The sequence below is a fragment of the Eublepharis macularius genome, chromosome 9, assembly GCF_028583425.1.
Source record: "Eublepharis macularius isolate TG4126 chromosome 9, MPM_Emac_v1.0, whole genome shotgun sequence".
Taxonomy (NCBI): Eukaryota; Metazoa; Chordata; class Lepidosauria; order Squamata; family Eublepharidae; genus Eublepharis; species Eublepharis macularius.
The window spans coordinates 27,190,231-27,211,952 of record NC_072798.1 but is presented as its reverse complement, the minus strand read 5'-3'; the positions used below and the strand labels follow the sequence as shown (position 1 = coordinate 27,211,952).

General features: G+C 42.4%; 1 protein-coding gene across 1 annotated transcript in view; it reads left to right on the top strand.

The window, feature by feature from the left end:
• Positions 1-21,722, top strand: part of TMEM178B (transmembrane protein 178B) — a 343,780-nt gene that overhangs the window by 71,450 nt on the left and 250,608 nt on the right. Inside the window, exon 2 of the mRNA XM_054989269.1 lies at positions 11,100-11,213. Coding sequence (XP_054845244.1) covers positions 11,100-11,213 — 114 coding nt within the window. The remainder of the gene's footprint in view (positions 1-11,099; positions 11,214-21,722) is intronic.

The window sequence follows — 21,722 nt, the reverse complement described above, 5'->3', positions numbered from 1 at the left end:
CTCAAAATCCACTTAAGTAAACAAAGGCTGCAAATTTTAATTGATTTAATAAGTAGATAAAGCTATTTAGACTTTAATCACAGATTAAAAGTTGGCCCTCTAGTTAACTGACAGAGCGATTGAAAGCCAAATGTTGTTATGGTGGTGCTGAGGCTTCTTTTTAAACTCACTGTTTCTTTTTGGATTGGGCTTATTTGCCGTGGCCCTTTTAGATTACTGACCAGTTGCCCTGAAACTGCAGAAGTGAAGAGAAGGACACTCTAACATCGGTCACTGCTCAGAGGGTCAAAGGCCACTGACAGATGGTATCCCAGAAACAACTAAGATTGATCTCAGCTTCCAACGGGAGAATGGGCACAGCTTGCTTGTCCTTCTCTGTCTGAAAATGGGGATACCAACCTCCAGGTGACATCTGGAGCGCCGTTTGAATTACAATTAATTTCCAGATTATGGAGATAATTTCCCCTGGAGAAAATGGCTTTTGGAGGGTAGATTCTATGGCATTATACCCCACTGAGGTCCTTCCTCTTCTGAAATAATGATCTCACCAGTAGGGTTGTCAGGCATAACCTGGCAACAAGTGGGATTCTGGGGGGTAGGGACATTGGGAGCAGCTGTCGGTGATGGCATAATGTCACTTGCAGGAAAATCTGGAAGTGATGTTACACCTCTCTAGGAATTGCTGAAAACTCTAAAGTAAAACCACAGAGCCTCCAGCAATTCCCAGAGAGGACTGATGTCACTTCTGGGTTTCCTAGGGAAGTGATGTAATGTTGTTGGCCTGATGGCCATTTTGTCTCCCATTGCCACACTGAGTGGCAGTGGGGAACAGGAGGCAGGTGTGTGGGATGTCCGGTTAGCAGCCCTAATCCCCAGGCTTCACCTCCAACTCTCCAGTAATTTCCCAACCCAGAGCTGGTAACCCTAGTTTTACCCACTGAGTCTGTAGAAATAAAGGGAATGGTACTCTGAAAGGGAAAGGTACTTTCACTAACCACTAGACTCAGGACCATTGTGAGGGTTCACCTCCTTCCTCCCAGGAGAAATACCAGCAACAGAAGATAGTTTGAATCTGACTTTGTTAGATCATTTCCCATCTCTGTCTTGTCCCATCATTTTCCTTCCCTATTTAGTTTGTAAACTGGAGGAGTGTGGCATTGATCTCGGTATTGATCTAAACTGCTCTTGCAGACAATTTTCTGAGAAATAGGATTTAAATATAACAAATTAATAAATACATTTGGAACTTAAGCCTAGAGGCAGTGTGATGCAGTAGTCAACGTGCTGGACGAGGAAACCCAGGTTCAAATCTCCACTCTGCCAAGGGCGCTTAGGCAAGGCACTCTCTCTCATCCTATCATACCTCCCAGGTTAGTTGTGACTGAGATTAAAATGGAGAAGAATGATGTTATAAGCCACTTAGGGTCCCGACAGAGGAGAAAAGTGGGGTATAAATATATATAAATATATTCAAATAAACAGGCCTAAAGCTGAGCACATTTCAGACTGGTCTTCACATTTGGCCCAGACAAGAAACAAATAGTTTGCTGATGGAATACAAGCCCCTAAAAGGCTTGCAAGATTACTGAGTCTTATTTTTGGCCTCAAACTAGAGGAAGAAAAAGATATAGCACGTTTCTCAAGCATAGCATCTTCATGTGGTCCTGAGAAAGAGAACATGTACACTAACCCAACTCTTACTCATCACTTTTCAGGATTTACTAGATCATTGCAACCAGTGTCCATCAACTAGTCTCCCAAATTTGCATTCCCCATCCCTGCTCTTTGATACTGCAGGTCACTCAACTATACTCCATCCAAATGCTTTCTTCCACCTCAGTCTTACTGTCTAGCAAGGCAGACACTCTAGAAGTTCCTTTGGCTTGAACTGTAGCAGGCAAAGGTGCCCCCAGTCTTGCTGAGCCAATGGCCACTTTTCAGAATGTTGAGAAAGGGCCATGTGGGTACCGCCACAACATTCTGAGAGACATCCTAAGCAGCTCTACTCAGAATCCTTTTCAGGTCTATTCATAAATCATAAAACGGCTGCCATGGGGGATGAGCTCTTTGCTTTGGATAAGACATGCTGTTTGATTTCAGTTTCTCAAATAAAGACATGGCGTGCGCCCATCAGAACTAACATGGAAAGAGGCTGTCAAGCCCAGAGATAAAGCCTGTATTCATGGCTAAGCTAAGGGTGCATGGCTGTGATGCGCTGGGCCAGGGGAAGTCTAGCACTTTGCTAATCAATCAGTGAGAGGGAGCAACCGAAAGCTCCCTGTTTTTTCCTGTTCCATTCAAGAACCTTTGCTTTTTAACCCAAAGAAGCAAGCAGATGCCAGGAGATACCTCAGCGGGCACCACGGCACCTGCAGGCATCACAAAAGGAATCACTGTTGTAACTCTTCCCTGATGGCCACCAAGACACCAAGATGAGCTTCTCAAATTAACTGAAAACAGAATGACTGATATTGCTATGCTGTTGTATAGAACTATGGGGCAGACTTATATGCAATACTGTTCACAGTTCTGGTTATCGTATCTCACAAAGAATATCATAGAACTGGAATAGGTGCACAAAACAACTAAAATGGCCAAGGGGCTGCAGCACCTGCTCTATGAGGAAGCAGGTGGATGAGAACAAGGGTGACATGACAGCGGTTTATAAAATTGGCATTGAGAAAATGAATACAGTCAACTTTTATTCTTCCTCCCATAAGACTAGAACTGGCAGACACTCAGTGAAGCTGATGGCCAGTAGATTCCGGACAGACAAAAGGAACTACTCATCCATGCCATAAATCATTAGTTTGTTGAATTCAGTGCTGCAGGATGTAGCAATTGCCACTAGTTTAGCTAGCTTTTAAGGGAATTAGTCAAATTCTAAGATGATAGATCTGTCAATCCATCTTAGCAACAATGGTTAAAGGGACCTCCATGTTCAGAGGCAATAACTGCCTGAAGACCAATCCTGGTGGGCAGCACAAGGGTGTCGGCTTTGGCCTCCAGTGGGCCTTCTGGGTATGTCTGGCTGGCCGCTGCATGAAATAGAATGTAGGATGTGATGGATCCAGTATGGCTGCTCTGATGTTCTTATGAGAGGGTGTCTCCTTATGCTGTCAAAGTGCCATTCACCTGTGGCAACAGGAGCTGGGGCTCAGTGGGGCAACATGTGCTTTGCATGCTGAAGGTTCCATTTCCAATCTCTGGCATCTCCAATTATTGAAGACCTCATAGCAATGTTTAGAGGAAATACCCCTGGAGGGATGCTGTCAGAGAAGACCATTCCGAGCTAGGTGGTCCAGTGTTTTGAGTCTGTCTAAGGCAGCTCACTTCCACTCCTTTGTTCTCGAGTTCTTGTGCAGTACACCAGCTCATGTTTCTTTTATGTGGCCAGATGCCCTCAATTGCAGACTTTGTTCAACAAGATCCTGGATCATCCGTGCATCTTTATTAGCAATTGATGTCTCAGTGATTCTTTATTGATCATTTAACTTCTGCCTCCCAACAAACAACAAATAAAGACTTTTTAGCTATTTAAACCTCATTGTCCATGAAAACAGACATGCAAGGAATAGGAAAAACAGCCAGCTTATAACTCGCCCTCCTGCTCTTCCGTGCACTTTACTCTGCCCTGGAGACTGTTAACAGCTAGGCTCAAATTGTGTTCCATAACTGTCCTCTGTGCTTCTTTGGCGGCCTCTTCGTATGGCTATGAAAGAGAAACTGTGAGCACATCAGTCCCCAGTGGCAGTTCACTGCTTGGGTGCCTTCAGAGTCCGATATTTTTTTTATCCTTCCCACCAGCTGCTACATTTAGCTGGTGTTCATCTGGTGCAACCTCATTCATATTCCTCATGATAAAATTTTACTCTTGATTGAAGGTATAATGGGATGAGACAGCCACTTCTAAAGGCATATCAGGATCTGGTGTGGGCCTAATATTAAGGTAAAGACATCAAGGTAAAAGATAATGGGATCCCATGATTGGTCAGCAGAAGTGCTGATAGTCTCCAGTCTTTCTGCTCCCCACCCCAAGCTGTTATTTCCACCTGGAGTTATCCCAGAATTACAACACATTTCCAGATTGCATTGATCATTTCTCCTGGAGGAAATGGCAGCTTGGAGGGTGCGCTCCATGGAACTACAGCCCTGCTTAGCTCACTCCCACCCCAAATTCCACTCTCCCTAGGCAGCACTCCCAAATCTTCAAGAATTTCCAAAACTGGCATTGGCAACCCTGATTTCCAACTCTAGGAAACTTGGTTCCCAGGATCATAGGACCTGCATGGACTGGAAGTTGCAGTGGGGAAGGGTGCAAACAAAACCACTCCTTCCTATCTCTTGCATGAGCAAGGCCCTGGTGACAGAAGGAGAGAGTGGTTCCATCTTTCCCCCCTCCCGTCTTCAGCCTCCTGATGCTGGAAATAAACTTTCCTGGGGTTGGACATGGCTGCAGGTGAGGGAATTTTGCATGACCCTTGTGCTGGATTCAATCTAATATCCAGAGGCAAAATTGGAAAGAACACTTCATTTTGAATGATAGATGTACCAAAGTTTTTGTTTTCAGACTTTTCTATTAATCAGTAAACCCCCCACTGGAAATACACAAAATTGAAATTTTCTGAGTGATGTAGAAGTACCTAATCTAATAGGAGGCCCTGAATCAAAAAATGCATGAGAGTGTAGCCAGAATGAAATTATAATGAATAAGATGTGCATATTAGTAATCAGGAAGTCTCGAGTCAAATGTGGTCAGCTTCCTGGTAACCTTCAAGGTAAAGTTGACTTATGGCAAACCCTGGTAGGGTATTTGTGGGAAGAGACTAACAGAGTTCGTTTGCTATTGCCTGCCTCTGCAACCCTGGTCTTCATTGTAGGTCTCCCATCCAATTACTAACAAAGGCCGACCCTGATTAGCTTCTGAGATCTGACAAGATCAGGTTCATCTGGGCTATCCAGGTCAACTTCCTGAGTTGTGTAGAAATACTCAGTTAAACAGAAGTTTCCAAGCCACATCAAAATCACAAATATAAGTGCACAATAAGGCTGTGACAACTGTACTGTGGAATTTGTTGGAACTTCATTGTTCAGAAGAAACACCTGTTCTTGCAATAGCAGACTCTACATGCTCTAAGTTTCCAGTTCTTGGGGTTATGTTCCAGCAACTGGCAGATGTCATCAAAGACAAAGGAGGAGTTGTGTAGTATGTATATGTGTATGGAGTCCATTGTGCAGAAGACATGGCAAGGATTGTTCTCGGTGAACTGGCACCTTCAACCTATCTTGTGCTCTGAAGAAGAATAAGAGCTAAGCTACAAGTGATGAACACGAGGAGGAGCATGTGAAGGGAGCCACAATGTTAGCCTGGAAGCTGAGTTTTAAAAGAGATTGGAAGGCTTTGTCAATTTCCCCTCTCTACAGAGCCAGGGAGATTGTGGCTCAGAGGGTTTGTTCATTTCCTCTTTGCCTCCTAGAAGGGGAGGTGAAACTGACAGAGCCTTCAGCTCTGGAGACATGAGTTAAAGCTTTATTGAGAATCTAATAGTACAGCACCGCAGACATTTCTTGTCAGGAATAACTTTTCCCTCCCCCTACTATGCATATTAAACTCTTCAAGCACAACTCACTCTACTCTACCCCCCTTTTTAGCTAGGTTCCCATCTATGCAGCAAGTAATATTGTTATGACAAGGAATTCAGTCCATCTCAAACCATCTGGCCACGTCTCCTTGGCAATGCTGAGAACCGCATTCCTTTCACAGCTTCTCAAGCCGCTTCTCCAGCACAGGGCCCTACTAGCACTTCCAAAGTATGTCACAGAAGATCAGGTCCGCAGCCCAACAGTGAACCCCAAACCCCCAGAGTATGACAGGGGCCATGACCCTGACATATACTTTCCATGGGAAATCTGTTCATATAATTGCCATCCACCCGATCTTGCCTCAAGATCCTTATGGGACCCTACCTGGATAGCCCAGGCAAGTCTGATCTCATCAGATCTTAGAAGCTAAGCAGGGTCAGCTTCAGTTAGTAATTGGATGGGAGACCTCCAAAGAAGACCAGGGTCACTATGATGAGGTAGACAATGGCAAACCACATCTTGTTAGTCTCTTGCCTCAAAAATCCCAGCAGGGGTCTCCATAAGACAATTACAACCCAGTGGCACTTTCCACCACCATATCTTATGGGAATCCAACTAACTGTGCATTCCGGTTAAAACTGGCCACTGAAAGAAGTGAAGCTAAACTATGAGAAACCACAACCAGCCAAACTTCTCACAGGAGAAATCATAAGATGTGGTGGCAGAAATTCTAAACAAGCTGCAGCTTGACATTTATGTTCATATTTTAATTATTATCAAATGAGTCTAGATTCTGCATCCAAACCCTGCCTGGAACCGCAGTGCCATCTCTCATTGATGGTAGCCAACTTTGTAGACATAGATTCCTTCACCTCCTCCTAAGGCACTACATGCTCCATTTTTTTAGCCCTGATTCAGGGGAAGGATTCCAGGCACACCACCAACTGAAGCAGTCACTCTACAGCCAGGGCACAGGAGGCACCTTCATTTTGTCATATAGATCCATTCCTGCCCGAGCTTTGGTAGCATAAATGCAGCAGAACAAATGATAGGGTTGGAACAGAAACTTTGCACTTTGTTTCCCAAAGAGATATTACAAATAGTTGGTTGCACAGAGAAAGGCAATTGGGGCAGATTTTTTTTTTAAAAAAAAGATCACTGTGGTTTCTCTTTTAAGTGTGGTCCTTAGTTGGAAACTTTCATTCCGGGTGTGCATTTGGTGCCCAGATGGCGAAGGCACATGCTGGAGCCCATCGCGCTGTCAGGGCAGACGGGTACATATGTAAATATTTTGCTTTCCCCCTATAATATTTGGCTTTGTCTAATCTAATTGCTGTCAGAGGCAGAACGTCTAGGAGCACCCGCGGAAAGCAAACAATGAACACCTCCAGTAACTTTGGAAGATGCTAACCCGCCTATGTCGTAACTAGCAATTTGGTTGCATAATGCTTTACTCACCCTCTGATTTTGTGGCATATCACTGCAGTTCATGCCAGATGCAATTTCATGACCTAAGTGGCTTGAAAGCTTATTGTATAAAGGCAAGTGGTAGGAGACATCTAACCCTGTAGGATATCAAATAACGTTAGGTCATTAGTCCAAACACAGATGGTGAGAAGTCTGTTGTCTTGTTCAACCAAAAAGCCAGTAATAAAAATCTGGATAGCCTTTTGGCTTAAGCCTTCCTCCCAATCTTTATCCTGACTTCTTCCTGAAATGGAGCCTACAAATATAAAACTGTACTTGTTCACATCAAACCTCTCCCATCCCTAAGCCTCTCTCCATGGTCTCCCTTGTAAAAATTATGATTGCAAGTTCCTTAGGAGGTCAAATTCATGTCTATTTGGTTACCATCCCAAAACCCAGCATAGACATTCCATTGCTATAAATGATATTATATTTGAATGTTTCATTGAAAGGATATCATCTTTCCTTGTGGAAGTTTTATTTATTTATGTCATTTATAGTTCACCTTTTCCACTGAGACTTAAGGTGGATTGCATAGTGTGAGTCTGTACAATCAATGTCAAAGACATTTTAATATACATGTAATTTTGCAAGATTTTAAAAAAATAGAGAAAGAGAAGTAAGATTTAAAGATTTAACAATGTTGAAAAAGAGCATAAGGAAATGCTATGACTGATATATTAAATAACAGGAACTACGGGGTAGGATCATACTTATAGTAATAGTAGTGAAGTCTGCGGTCCCTCCTTATCCCTTTACTGCTGGGTTCCCTGCCACTTTACTGATGGATCTCTTGAGACCACTTCCTTACAGCACAGCCCGCCAATCTGAGCAAAAAGCCCTCTTGAACAATTCAGTTTTGCATCATTTCCAGGAGGCCAGGAAAGTGGGAGCTTTCTGATTTTCTCCTTCCATAAAGTGGGGGCCACCACAGAGAATGCCTGTATATGGGCAGCTGTTGGGCAGCTGTTGATTTTGCCCATGTGTAGGGTGGCATCTGCAGAAGGCCCTGTTCAGATGAGCTAAGTTGCCATGGTGGAACATAGGGAGAAATATGGACTCTTAGATACGATGGATCAAAACTATGCTTTGTAGGTGATAGCCAATACTTTGAATTGGGCTCAATAACTGATAGGAAGCCAATGAAAAGTCTGTAGAATGGGAGTAATATTCATGATTCTCCTAGATCCTGATAATAGGTGAGCTGCAGTGTTCAGCACCAACTGGAGTCTCCAAGTTAACTTAGAGGGAAGACCAATGTACAGTGTGTTGCAGTAGTTGTCGCAATGTTACCATGGCATGGATCCAGGTGGCCAGATTGGCCATATTGAGGTAGGGGGCCATCTTCCAGGCTAGGCTGTTTGTGGAAAGCATTTTTTGCAGCTGCCTTAATTTACTTTTCTAGCAGTAGCGCTGGATCCAGTATATCCCCCAGGCTCTTAACTGAGTCTGCAAAGATCAGGTGAGGTCTATTGAAAGTGGGGAGTACATATGTCCTTCAAGATTTTTGCCTTCCCAACCAGCATCCCTTCCACCTTGTCTGGGTTCAGTTTCAATTTGTTTGCTTTCAGCCATTTGACCACAGCTGTCAAACATCGACCTAAGATCTCTACTGCAGCCCATGGTGATCGTGAGATATAGAGCTGGGTATCAACTGCATATTGATGGCATCCAATTCCATGGCTATGAATGAATTCTCCTAAACGCTTTCCATGAATCATTTGTTATATTGTTTGATTTTTTTTAAAAAATATGTTTTTATTTTCAGGTAGGTAGCCATCTTGGGCTGCCATAGAACAGCAGGATTTGAGACCAGTGGCACCTTAGAGACCAATAAGATTGTCAGGGTATATGTTTTAGAGAGTCAAAACTCCCTTCCAGAGCCCTGTATCTGAAGAAGGGGGCTTTGACTCTTGAAAGCTTACACCCTGAAAATCTTGTTGTTCTCTAAGGTGCCACTGGACTCAAATCTTGATGTTTTTATTTGTTTCATAAGGCCTACAATATTGTTACCCATATGGGGTCATAGCATGTTATCAGTAAATAAAATCAACTCAAATGTATCAATTGAAGTTTATCATTATTGGGATTTTCTAGTCTCATTATACATTGATAATTCCCTCATCATGAGGAAACCATGAGGCTTAATATCGTCAACCTTTTTCTTGCTCCAAGCATCCTTTTCTTTCCTATGTGTATGTATAGAACTGTTAATAGGTTTGATTATATATTTTATATAATATATTTTTATCTTATATATTTCATCTTCTTGACCTTATATATTTTATCTTACTTACCAGCATTACCTCTGAGGAAATTCCATGGGAAAGGTAGATAAGAAGCTTTAATGCTAGTACCACCCTGCCTGGAGCTACAGCATTACAAAAAAATAAGTTGTATTGTTTTAGCAGCAATACACAAGTGTAGGGTGGGAGTTGCTTATTACAAAAAAAAAGAGTTACATCTTAATTAAGCATAATTCAAAGAACTGCGTGAAGTTTTTGAGATTTGCTTTTTTCATCTGGTTTCCTTGTTTCATATGTCAGCCAAGTTTAAGCACCATTTGAACCAGGACTTCAGTTTTTCAAATTTATGCAATGGTGTCCTAAAGTCCTTGATCCTCCTCCACAAGAAACTAATGCTCTGAGTGTACTCTCCCTCTAAAGCCATCTTTGTGTGGCTCTAGATTACTCAAAAAGTGGTAGGTAAATTCCAGAGGCTTTGTTTACACTGGAGTCTTGTGTTTTAGATGGTTGTAAGTTGCCCTGAAGGCCTGTTGTTTGATAGAAAGATGGTATGTAAGTGCTTTAAATAAATAAATACTCCCCATAGCAATTCTTTCTCCCTGGATGCCTGCACTTCTCGTCAGGATGCCACCATCTTCATTCTGCAAAGGACCCATAGTTTAGGATCATAAGAACATAAGAGATGAACTGCTGGGTCAGATTTTAGTTCAGCATCCTGTTCACACAGTGAGCAACAGGAAAATAGAAGCTCTGTTCTTCCCCTGACGTTGCTTCCTAGCACAGGTTTCAGAGATTTACTGCTTCTGAATGTTGGAGTTCCATTTAGTCATCTTCACTAGTCGCCATTGATGGACCTGTCCTCCATGTATCTGCCTAATCCCTTTTTATAGCCACTTACGCTCATGGACATCACCATGATGTCAGTTCCCAAATTTAATTATTTATTGAGTAAAGAAATATTTCCTTTTGTCTCTCCTGAATTTATTGCCCGTCACCTTCATTGGATGCCCTTGAGTTCTAATATTTGGAAGTTGCACATTACTAGTATGTTTGTTAGGGCACGGAGGGTGTGTTCGGCTCTTTACTTAGGGATTGCCCTTCCGATGCAACTGCCGAAGTATTTTTACCATTTGACGGTACCAAAACTCAGAAGAGCTTTTAACTCTAGCAAGAATGAATGCCCTTCCCTCGGCGGTTTTGGAGGGTAGATACAAGAAAACACTATATGCTAACAGAACATGCAGATGCTTATATGATAAAATTGAAACCATTGAATGTATGATTATAGAGTGTCCCCTATTTAATGAGTTGAGGGCTAGCTTAATTATCCCTCTACTTTAAAATATGGAACTACCTAATATGAGAGCGCAGGTGACATGGTTATTATCGGATACAAATGATTCCGTTACTCTTTCTGTGGCAAGATATATAGGGGCAATCATTAAAAATCAGAGACATGATATTAAGTAAAGTTCTTCCCATTTTAGTATATAGAGATAGATATTTGGAAGAGGGAGAAAAATTTCTCCCTGTCCACTTTCTTCACTCCATACCTAACCCTGCATCTTGGCTGTTTATAGTGTTACTACCAATAAGTCATGAAAAAAAAAACCTTCCTTGAAACTTCCATACTTTGGAGAGAAAGAAAAATAGTTGTCTGGCATATCCTTCTGTGACAACACTTATAAAAAACAGAATGTTTCCCACACCATTGGTTAACCCAATTTATAAAATGCTGCCTTCATTGAAATCTGCTCTTTTGTGTCTAACCTTGTTTTTTCAATGTCTTCTTGTCTTTCGCAGGAGCAATTGACCAGTGTTCATACATCAAGTACCACTATTCCTCAGCAACCATTCCTAAGAACCTCACCTACAATATCACTAAAACCATCCGCCAGGATGAATGGCACGCCCTGCGTAAGTCTCTCCAGTTCTTTCTTTCCATCCTTCTGAGTTATGGGCAACCAATCAGCATCCTTTTGGATCTGCAAAGGGATGAAAGAGAATCTGAAATCATATATTTTGTCAATATCACACTTCTCTGTTAATTTCTTGCCTATGCTGGAAACACTGCATTGGTATATGCTGGTGACAAAGCACAGATATGCAGTGGCTGCTGCTGCATTAAATCTGGAAATGACAAACAGAACTGACACTCTGATTGCTAATTCAGTCACAACTTCAGGACGATAATAGTTTTTGTTCATGATGTTTATACCAGTGCAGAATTTCCTGCTGAACTTGGAGCACAGGAAGCCGAAGGAAAAATTTTAGAGGATTCACAAGACATATTTAATTTGCTGAGGCTGACATAGGTTGATTTTTTCCTACGGTTTTTGACATGTTGAGATGGTCTTTCAAATATGCCAACATGAATCCAGATGATGTTTGAATGGTCAGCATATGTATAGTCAGCAGAACTGTATGATCAAATATACGGTCTTGGTTTTCATGTCCTTGACTTTTTGAGAGATTCTGAGAAGGGATTGGCTTCCACTTAGTACTAAGGTTTGGCATGACATGTTTACATTGGCTCATAAATTCCATTGGATGCATCACCCCAGATTTCTCTAACCAATTCTTATTTGGTCAGACCCCTTTCCTTGTTCATCATAAACCAGCTCTTCCTATCTCTTTGCCTAGGGCAATACACAGAAGGCTACCAGAAAACTAGCTGGTTGCCATTATTGCCAATGGGCATCACATTGTAACAACATCTGAAGCAATAGATCCATCATGAGGAAAGAATGCCTTTGGGAACTGTGGCTGACATAGACATTTCTTTTCGTCCCTTGGCACTGGAGAAGATGACAGAAAAGCTTTCTGTGTCCAGAGGGAAGAAGTATATTTTCTCATGATTTCAGGGGAGCACAGCAGTAAAAGATCCTTGCCATATCTGTTTCAAAATGAATGTCTATAGAGATGAGGTATGGCAGAATCTATCTATCCAAGAGGTAATCTTAGAATTGTTCTGTGGGAAAAAGCATGTTCTAGCACCTTTCAATAAACACAAAAAAAAAAGTGCAGTACAAAATCACAGAATCCTCAAGTTGCAAGAACTATTGAATTCGCAAGGCATTCCTATTGATTTCAATAGGCTAAGGCTGGGGCAACTCTGCATAGATTGTCCTATGGATTTTAAATGAGTCCTTTTTCTCAAGAATACAATAAAAAGCTGAGGAAATCTTCCTGTCCTCAGTTCAGAAACAGTCAGTAGATATCCTTGTCACAAGTGTACATGGTTTCTCTCATTGTAGCTTCCTCGTAAAGCACAAAGTGAAATGTATCTGCGTTTTTATTAGAAGGGTATTACGGAACTTTGAAAGCATTTGTTTCTTCACATTTTGTTCTGCCTTTGTGGAAGAATACTAGCCTAAACTGAGTATAGCACTTCCTCCCCCAATATTCGTTCATTTATTGGAAATAGGTACATACTTTGCATTGCAACCGTAGTTCCTAAAGTGGTTTACAAACATGTTAGAAACAAATTCAAACCCATTGCTAAGAATAAAACAACAGGAAATGATTCAAACCAAAACAGACCCAAGCCAAAGGCATCGTCAGAATCCCACTAAAAGCCTTTAAAAGCCAGGGGAAACAGCAATATCAAAAGCCATTAATGCTGGTGCCAGTTAAATAGACACACAGTGAGTGCGCCACCGAATGCGGCACCACCACTGAAAAAGCCATGTCCCTAGTGACTGCAGGTTTGCATAATAGAGGGGAATCTCTGATCCAGGGCTGTTTCCACATGGCTTACCTGCTTGCGTTATGTCCTGGCAGATCGCGCAAAAAACGCGGAAGATCGCGTTTTTTCATGCGAGATTTGCACGACATCACGTGACATCGCGCAAATCTCACGCGAAAAAATGCCATCTTCCGTGTTTTTTGCACGATCTGCCGGGACATAACGTAAGCAGGTAAGCTGTGTGGAAACGGCCCATATCTTAGGAACTGGGCAGGCTGATGCGGAAGGAAGCAGGCCGTCATAGTCCCTGGTCACAGCCCTTCAATATCTGTAGCTTCTCTTTTTACAGTAGGTTTGGATAATGCAACCAATCAGCACTCCAAAATGGCTTATACTGAAGTCACAATGGTAAGATTGGCTCCCAGTGCTTCTGAGATCATCCTCAGCTTGGACCACGAGTATTGTTGATTCTTGAGTTTTTAAAGGTCACATTTAACCTGTCCTTTAGTTTTAGGTTTCTTTTAAAAAACTGAAGAAAGCTGAACATTCTTATAGGATGGTTTGCTAAAGATAATGAACAATGTGCTTCTTGCTCCATTAGGGAGAGTTTTCACCATCTGACTGTAAAAAATGGTACATGAGTGTATGGAATGGGGAGATACTCTGGTTGGTGGAGAAAGGAGATTCATCTATTCCTGCAGTAAAAGGGGGCAAGTGGATGCATCAGTTTGATGGAACATTTGTGTGCTGTTTGATAGACAGAGAGCTGCCCACAACTTATATATATTTAAAGCAAATAATAAATCTGAATGGTGCATAAAATCTGTAAAGCAAATACAATACTCAAGGAGATTTATGTATCTCATGAACTTTTAAGTGCAATTTTAATTCAAGCTTTGCAATGCAAATGTGTCCCCCCCCAAGGAATTCATGAGTGGTTTTGATGCGCACGGTTGGTTTCCTGTTTGTACTTCATTTACCCCCAGTTTTGCTAGTTACAACCAACTTGGAGATTCCCAAAAGGAATACAAGCAAAGTTAAAAATGCAGATAATAACTTTATACGTACAAAAATTAACACTTCAGCTGCTTCCTCCCATTTCACCTCAAGGAAAATCAGAGCCCAAAACAGTCCATCATTGATGGCACTCATTTATTTGTCAGAGATTTCTGGTAATTACGTTGTTCGAAAAGAAAATCCCAAACTAAAAACCATGTAATATCTTTTATTAGAATGAAACCAAATATCAAGAAATCATATGCAAGCTTTTGAGTTCTCCAGAGCTCCTTAACAGACTCTACCTTGATGAAGAATTCTGGAGAACTTAACAGTTTGCACACCACTTTATGATTTTTTTGGCTCATCCTAACAAAAGGTACTAGATTGCTGCTCCGGGGTCGAGGTGGGTGGGTTTATTTGTCATAGTTTGTCTGGATGGCCTGTTACCATGATAATACCAAGGTGGTTTACTGATATACTCCCTTAAGTCCACGTCTGATGCGGTTTACTCCCAAGTAAATGTCTAGGAGATTGTAGCACAATGATATTCGTGCTTACTAATTAGTAGGTCCTGTTGAGCCCATTGGGGCTTACTCTCAAGTAAGAATGCAGCCTTGGGGAACACACCTCTAGGAAATGAGCCCTCTTGAGCCTGATGGAACTTAGTTCTGAGTGAGCGTGCTTAACCTGCATTGCATGACCTCTTCACTTTGAAGCCTAGAACTGGAATGGTTAGTCGAGAAGTGTTTAGCATGGATAGATGTATTTGGTTTTGAAGGTAAGTAGGAGTGGTTCTGCTCTCTGTATTGCTTCTGGAGTATTTATATTCTTGCAGGTTCAGAAGAATTTCTGGATTCCTGGTTTGTCCGGTGCTATAGGTCTTTCTATGAACCGCAATGGGTACTTGTAAAATATTACATTAACTAAATAGTTACAAAATAATAATTTCTTCTTTTGGGAAATAAATACAACCAACAGCACTGATAAAGTAATGTATTACAGACCCTTTTGAAAGAGGCCAGGGATGGCAGCTGTCACACAGCCTCAGGCAGGCCATTGTAGAGAAATAGAAGTACAAAAGGAAGGGCCACATTTCTGGTGAAGGCTGGCTGGGGAGGAAGCAGCAGTAGAGAACACTGGGCATATTTAAGGTGGCACCTTGATTCATACCAGAACAGGTGTTGTTCACCGAGGGTTTTAAATCCAGCATCTTGAACTGAATCCAAAAGCAAATAGGCCACCAGTGCAATTGTGAAGTACAGGTGTTATACTCATGGTAATTAGAACCAGTCAAAAGGTGGGCACCTTCATTTTGTTCCAACTGAATTGTTTGAGTTGTCTTCAAGGGCAGCCCCACACATATTGTATTGCAGTAATCTAACTTTGGGGGTCAGAGTAGCCTGAATCAGAATGGCTAGAGCAGCTGAGTCTAGAAAGGATAGCAGTGCCCTTTGCAAGGGCTTGAACCTATTTCTCAAAGAGTAACATGAAGCCAAATAGTACTCTGCTTTTAGATGATCAAACTTCATACCATCTAAAGCAGAGACGTCTTTCTGTTCTAGGACGTCACCCATACCAACTAGTATTACCCCTGTCTTCTCTGGATTTAATTTCAGCTTGTTCACCATCATCCACTTCAATTTGGTCTGAGGATCTTGCTTGGGCCATTTGTTTATTTAAGGAATTTATATGCAGCACATCTCAAGAGGTAGCTTTCAAGTAAAAACCAATACCATAAAATCATAAAACATCATAAACGATCAACAGACAGACAAAAAAAATCATTAAAAACAAGCCAGCACATAAAACAGCATACAACCAGATCACAGACCATAAAACAGCTTGTGAAGAAATGGACTCCCAATCCTCTTCTGTTCCTTCTGTGTGGAAAAACTCCTTGGCAGTCTCAAGTCTCTGCTCGGTGCCACCCTTTCCCTTCACTCCCTGGGAGGCCAAAACTGAACTGGCAACCACTTGCTGCCACCAGCGACTCAGTCGAATGCACATCTAGTACACTTGCCTGTGTTGCCATTTAGAGGCTCTGTCTAGTTGCTGCCCTTCCCACCACCCTCCTAAAAATGAGAGAGGAGGTGATCTATCACAAAATCGCTATTTCAAGCTATTGTGCTCCAGCTATGGTGATCTTACCTGCTTCTCCTTCCCTGTTACCACATTTCAGAGGGCAAGACCACATAGATCCGGTGGTTTTCCAGAGACAAGGCATGTACTGTTCAAGCTTTGGGGCTGAGCAAGGGAACAAAGGATAGATGAATATGCACAGTCCTGCTTCCCTACACCAGGTATAATGTTTAATTTAGGACAGGCTAGCTTCTCTTGAAGCTGCTGTAGTTTAAATGTCATCATTGCCTTCGTTCTCATACTTGGGCCCTCTCTCCATTGTCCCTGGCTGCGAGAACAAGATGGAGTCCCTAGGTAAAAGCTTAGTCCATCATGGCTTGTGCTCTCAAGCACAGGATGGACAAGTGAGAGCAAGAGAGCTTCTCTCTTGTGTCCTCCTGAGAATCTACTTTCGGGAGTCCATCCCAGCATTTGGTCACCTGGATCTTCCTGCCCCCAAAGGAAGAGTTTACTTTCTAGCCATTTGGCCATTTCCTAGCCATTGGGCATGGCATACTAACAGAGTATGAGATAGGAAGCCAATAGTCCAGCTTGGGCCAGAATCATTAGCATAGCCGAGAGCTTTAGTGTTCTGTGCTGGGGCTTTATGGTTCCTTTCTTCAACCTCCTCCTCTCTGTCAGCAACTAGCCTGCAGCTGGGCTCCTGTACATGGGCAGAGAGCAGTCACAATAATGCAAATCTTGGGAATTCTTAGGAGGGGGGGCATTTCATCACACAGCTAAAAAGATAAGAGCCCTTAGTTAAAAGCTTAGGTGAAAAGGCATGCTTTGGCCTGGTGCTTCAGACACAGCTGGAAAATTTGGGAATTATTTGTTGGCAAATGGCAAAGAGTGTGTGTGTGTGTGTGCATGCACCCATATTTGTGACCTAGAGACTGATTCTAAGTGTGGGCCTTTACTAAGAAGCAACATGTGATCTATTGACTAAAAGGAAAGTTCTCTTGCACAGCAAACTGGTCTCCCAACCACCTGAGCCAGGGAGCATTTACATTAAATACTTAAACAGGTTTAGGAATCATTTCCTCTTCCCAAAGGACTGTGAGAATTGTAGTTCTGTAAGAGTATCTGTAGATCCATAACAGTGTGTTCTAGTCAGCAAACATAAGCACACCTCATAAGAACATGCAAAGCTGTCTTATACTTGTCAGACAGACCATCTTGCTCAGGAGTCATCTAAATAACAACAAAACCAATTTGATTTATATACCACCCTTCAGGACAACTTAACACCCGCTCAGAGTAGTTTACTAAGTGTGTTGTTATTATCTTCACGACAATCACCCTGTGAGGTGAGTGGCGCTGAGAGAGCTCCTAGAAGCTGTGACTGACCCAAGGACACCCAGCTGGCTTCAAGCAGAGGAATGGGGAATCAAACCCAGTTCTCCAGATTAGAGTCCTGTTGCTCTTAACAACTGCACCAAACTGGCTATCATGAAACATGAGCCAGATTGGCCCAACTCCTGTCATGCATAATATTGGGGAACCAACACCACCAAGTGCTGTTGGTCTTGAGTTGGCATGTGAGTGCAGTGTGGGAACATTGTTTTCCTACGCTAAAATGGCTGCAGGGTCCTCTTTCCCGTGCTGTGAGGTGTCATGTGCTGCAGTCAGTACAGAGCCCCACGGGGTGGGAGGGGGGGACAGGCCCTTCCAAGGCCATTTAATGTGGGATACTTGGCTAGGAAGCCCCCCTCCCAACGCTGAGCTTGCAAACAAAATCTGTCCCAGTAGCACTTGAAACCGTTAGTACCCTGATGCTGTGTGACTCATGTCAGGCCAGGATCGCTTAAGCTGACTCATGTCACAAGCCCCCAGTAATGGCTCTTCAAGATTTCAGTGGGAGATTTTTCCTAGCACTGCTCTCAGCGATTCTTTTGGAAATGTGTAAAATTGAGCTTGGGATGCATAGTGCTGCAAGCAGAACATGTGATCTCTTAAAGAGCTGTAGTTATTTATTTAGAGATTTATACCCCGTCTTTCTCCCCAGTGGGGACCCAAAAGAGCTTACAACATCAACCTCCTCTCCTTCATTATATCCTTACAACAACATCCCTGTGAGGTAGGTTGGGCTGACAGAGAATGACTAAGCCAGCTTCCATGGCGGAATAGGGATTTGAACCTGTTTTTTTCAGGATCCTAATCTGATGCTCTAACCACTACACTTGCTGGTTCTATAGCTTCTCTTCTGAATGCAACCTTAAGTACCTTGGAGAAAGGCCAAAATGTGCACCTTGTAAGTAAATGACTTCCACCTGGAGACGGATATTTCTGGAAATCTCAAATGCTTTCAATTTCTGAAGCCTTTGCATGTTCCTGCAAAGTTGTAGAGTTTCTAAATCCCATGCTGATCTTAATGAGTAATGTAGACCCCTTGACTGATGTCCTTTCATTGCAACCATGTGTTGTGGTCAGGTTGAAAACTGGAGCTCCGCGAGAAGATCAGGCCATATTGCTCTTTGCCGTGTGGATAAGACGAGCCAATCATGTAAATGATATTAAAAAATAACCCCTCCGGCAGTAGAAGAACTGAACCTCAGATCAATATGGGCCAGTCTACCCTTTTCTCACTGCTGAGCCCAAGCCAGGATTGAAGTCCTTGGGGAAGTCTCCTTTGCAAACCAGTGTATCCAATTGCCTGAGGTAGAGAAGAGATTAGACTCTGGAGAAGGCCAATTTTTCTTCAGGAAAAAGAAAGATATTGGATGAAGTCTAAAAAAGATCGTAGAAACACACACATTCCTGGGCCACATGTTCCTGGCGAATAAGATTTTTTTTCTTCATGAAAGCAAGATGAAATCCCCAGTGAAGCCAAGATCCACAGGCAAGCTGTACATGAAGCCCGGGTTGTTTGTTATCCCAAGCACTGCAACGTTTTGCTTCAGGGGCTCCCGTTCTACCATGCTCAGACCTCCAAAATGAAAATAGAGAGAAATAAGTTCTATCTTGGCTTTTGCCAAAGGACTCTCTCCGCCAACTGCTTTGTAAAAAGAACAATCTAGAAGAAGGAACACATTAAGTCCTCACATATTGAAGACAAGTAGATTATCTGATCTGAAGATTTTCTGGTTTCAAGAAAAGTATGCAAATCACCTAGAGTTGGATCCCACCTGAAATTTCCATGCACAGAAACATGACTTCCTTGCCCATGATCCTGATGTTGCCTGAGATGCCCCCAGATATGTTGCTCCTCAGGGATGGGGGACACAGAGGAGGAGCTTGAAGGGGGTGGGGTGGGGGGGCTTCTGAAGGAGGGGGGAATTGACAAAAATCCTCCTCCTCCTAACGTATATTGTGGACCTTTTTGACAAGGTCTACTCTAAACCATTGATTTTCCAGTATTTCATTCTTTGTTTTGGCTGTAAAGTTTGTTCAGAATTTTAACCATTTTTGTTCCCTTTTTTGTCTAGAATTGGGGAAGGAAAGCTTACTTTAAAAACATGTTAATAGTGTTTTTTTTTTAACATAAGAAGAGTGACTCAAGTATAAGGGAGATAAATGACATATGATCTCAGTTCTGATGTCCAGAGGGGGGCTTGCCCTTCTTTCTACAAGCATCGGTGCCCCTTTTTTTGCTAGATGATAAAACCCTTGCATCTCATTTTTGCTTTATTTCATATCCTAAATATGACACAGGGCTAAAAATTAGTCATTCTCCCAGGATTCACAGCTACCATCTCAGCTTTTCCTGTCAAGAGTGACAGATGAGCAGCTGTATTTTATGTCCCATCATTCAGGCACATGTTACATCTGGCCACGGAACAACTGTGTGATTGCTATGGAAACTGAACGTCCTTTTCTGTTCAGAGCCGCCTGAGTAGAAATAGTGTCATTGGGCTGCCTTGCAAAGCACACATTTATAATCCAGTAGCTGATGCTTCCTGGAAACCATTGAGAATATATATATTTTCCTATTTATTTGGAAACATTTCTGGCTCTGCTTCAGACCATGTTTACATGCTTTCTCTCACTCCACGATAGCTGTTATTGATGACCCGCTGGCAGCTTGCGCACAGCAAGTTTGGTTGTGGCCAATTCTATTGTCGGGGCCAAAGGAGCAGTTCTGTTTGGGTACATGGCTTGGAATGCTGGCTGCTCCCGTTTTGCATCACAGTTCACAGTCTCCTTTTTATGGCATCGTTAAAGCAATCTGCATATGCTCTCCCCCCAAAAAGGACATTGAGTCCTGGGCAAGGAAAGTGAAGGGATCAGTTCTAGAAGGGTGAGGCAGCTTCAAGGCAAGGGGATGGCAAACATTTTATTGAAACCTGATCCCCCACCAAACATTCAAGGCACCTTCCAAACCTATAAACTCCACAGCAATAGGATCTCAAAAGAAAACTTTCAACAATTCACTGCAGCAAGTGCATTTCCAGCGCTCCTTCCATGTGTACTGGGAGAGTACACTGAAGGAACACTGGAAATGCGCTTTCTGCAGTGTCATCTCAATATGCAGGATCACCATTTTGTTGAAATAGGTCAATACATGTATATTCTGGCTTTTGGACATGCAATCAGAATCCTTGATTTTTCAAGGTATGCATTTGCACGCTCGGAAGCTGGAATATCAACATGTTGCCCCGCTTGGACAAAATGACAACCACATGTCTTCAGATAATCTTGCATAGCACATTTTTTCTGATATGCACATGATAAGTACATCTCCAGCCTAGAGTTCTGGAGGTCACTGCCGAGAAAGCTCTGCTACTCTATCTGTTCTTAATTCTCACACTTCCATACAGAGCTTTTCCTGAGGATCTTTAGAAGCAGAGAGATAATGTGATGAACAGTAATGTTCTTATGTGCACATGTAACAATTAAAACTGTAAAACAACACATTTCCCAGCCATAACATGAAAACAATAGAATCAAAATGGAAACAATTCAAAAGTCAAAACCCTTCAAAATAGCATGATTTTGTACAGTCTCCTGAAAATAAATAAGAAGGAAATGGGTGTTACCTCCTGGGAGCCCATTCCAGAGTACCTGAGCAAAACACCCCAGAACAGGCTATTACTGAAATAGCACAGAGAGGAGGAGATGATGGGAGGAATGGAATTCACACAGGGGAAAATCAATACTTTAGGTATAAGAACAAACGTATAAGGCCAGATCATGAATGGTCAAAATTAGCACCTTAAATTGAACCTGGAAGCAACCTGAAAACCAACGCCATCTTTCTAAGACAAGCATGTCAAGACAGACAGAGATGGTTTTAGTCAAAAGGTAGACTGGTGTTCCTGGTATTTTTTAAGGGCAGACCCCTGTGACATGCTCTGCAATAACCCAGCCTTGAGGTTACAGTAGCATGGATCACTGTGGTGAGACAAGCTAATTCCGAGGGGTATTAATCTCTGAGCAAGATGTAATTGAAAGAAGGCTCTGCTGACAACATGTCAACCTGCATATCCATCCACAGAGCTGAGTCCAAAAGCACCCTAAGCCTCTTCACATGACCTGTTCAGGATAGATTCATTCCCTCCCAAGTTGGTAATGTGGCTGGTATGGAAACCATCAGCATTCCCAACTAGCATCGCTTCTGTCTTGCCTGAATGATGCAGCTTGGATTTGTCAGTTGTTAGGTTTCTATTTCAGAATCAGGC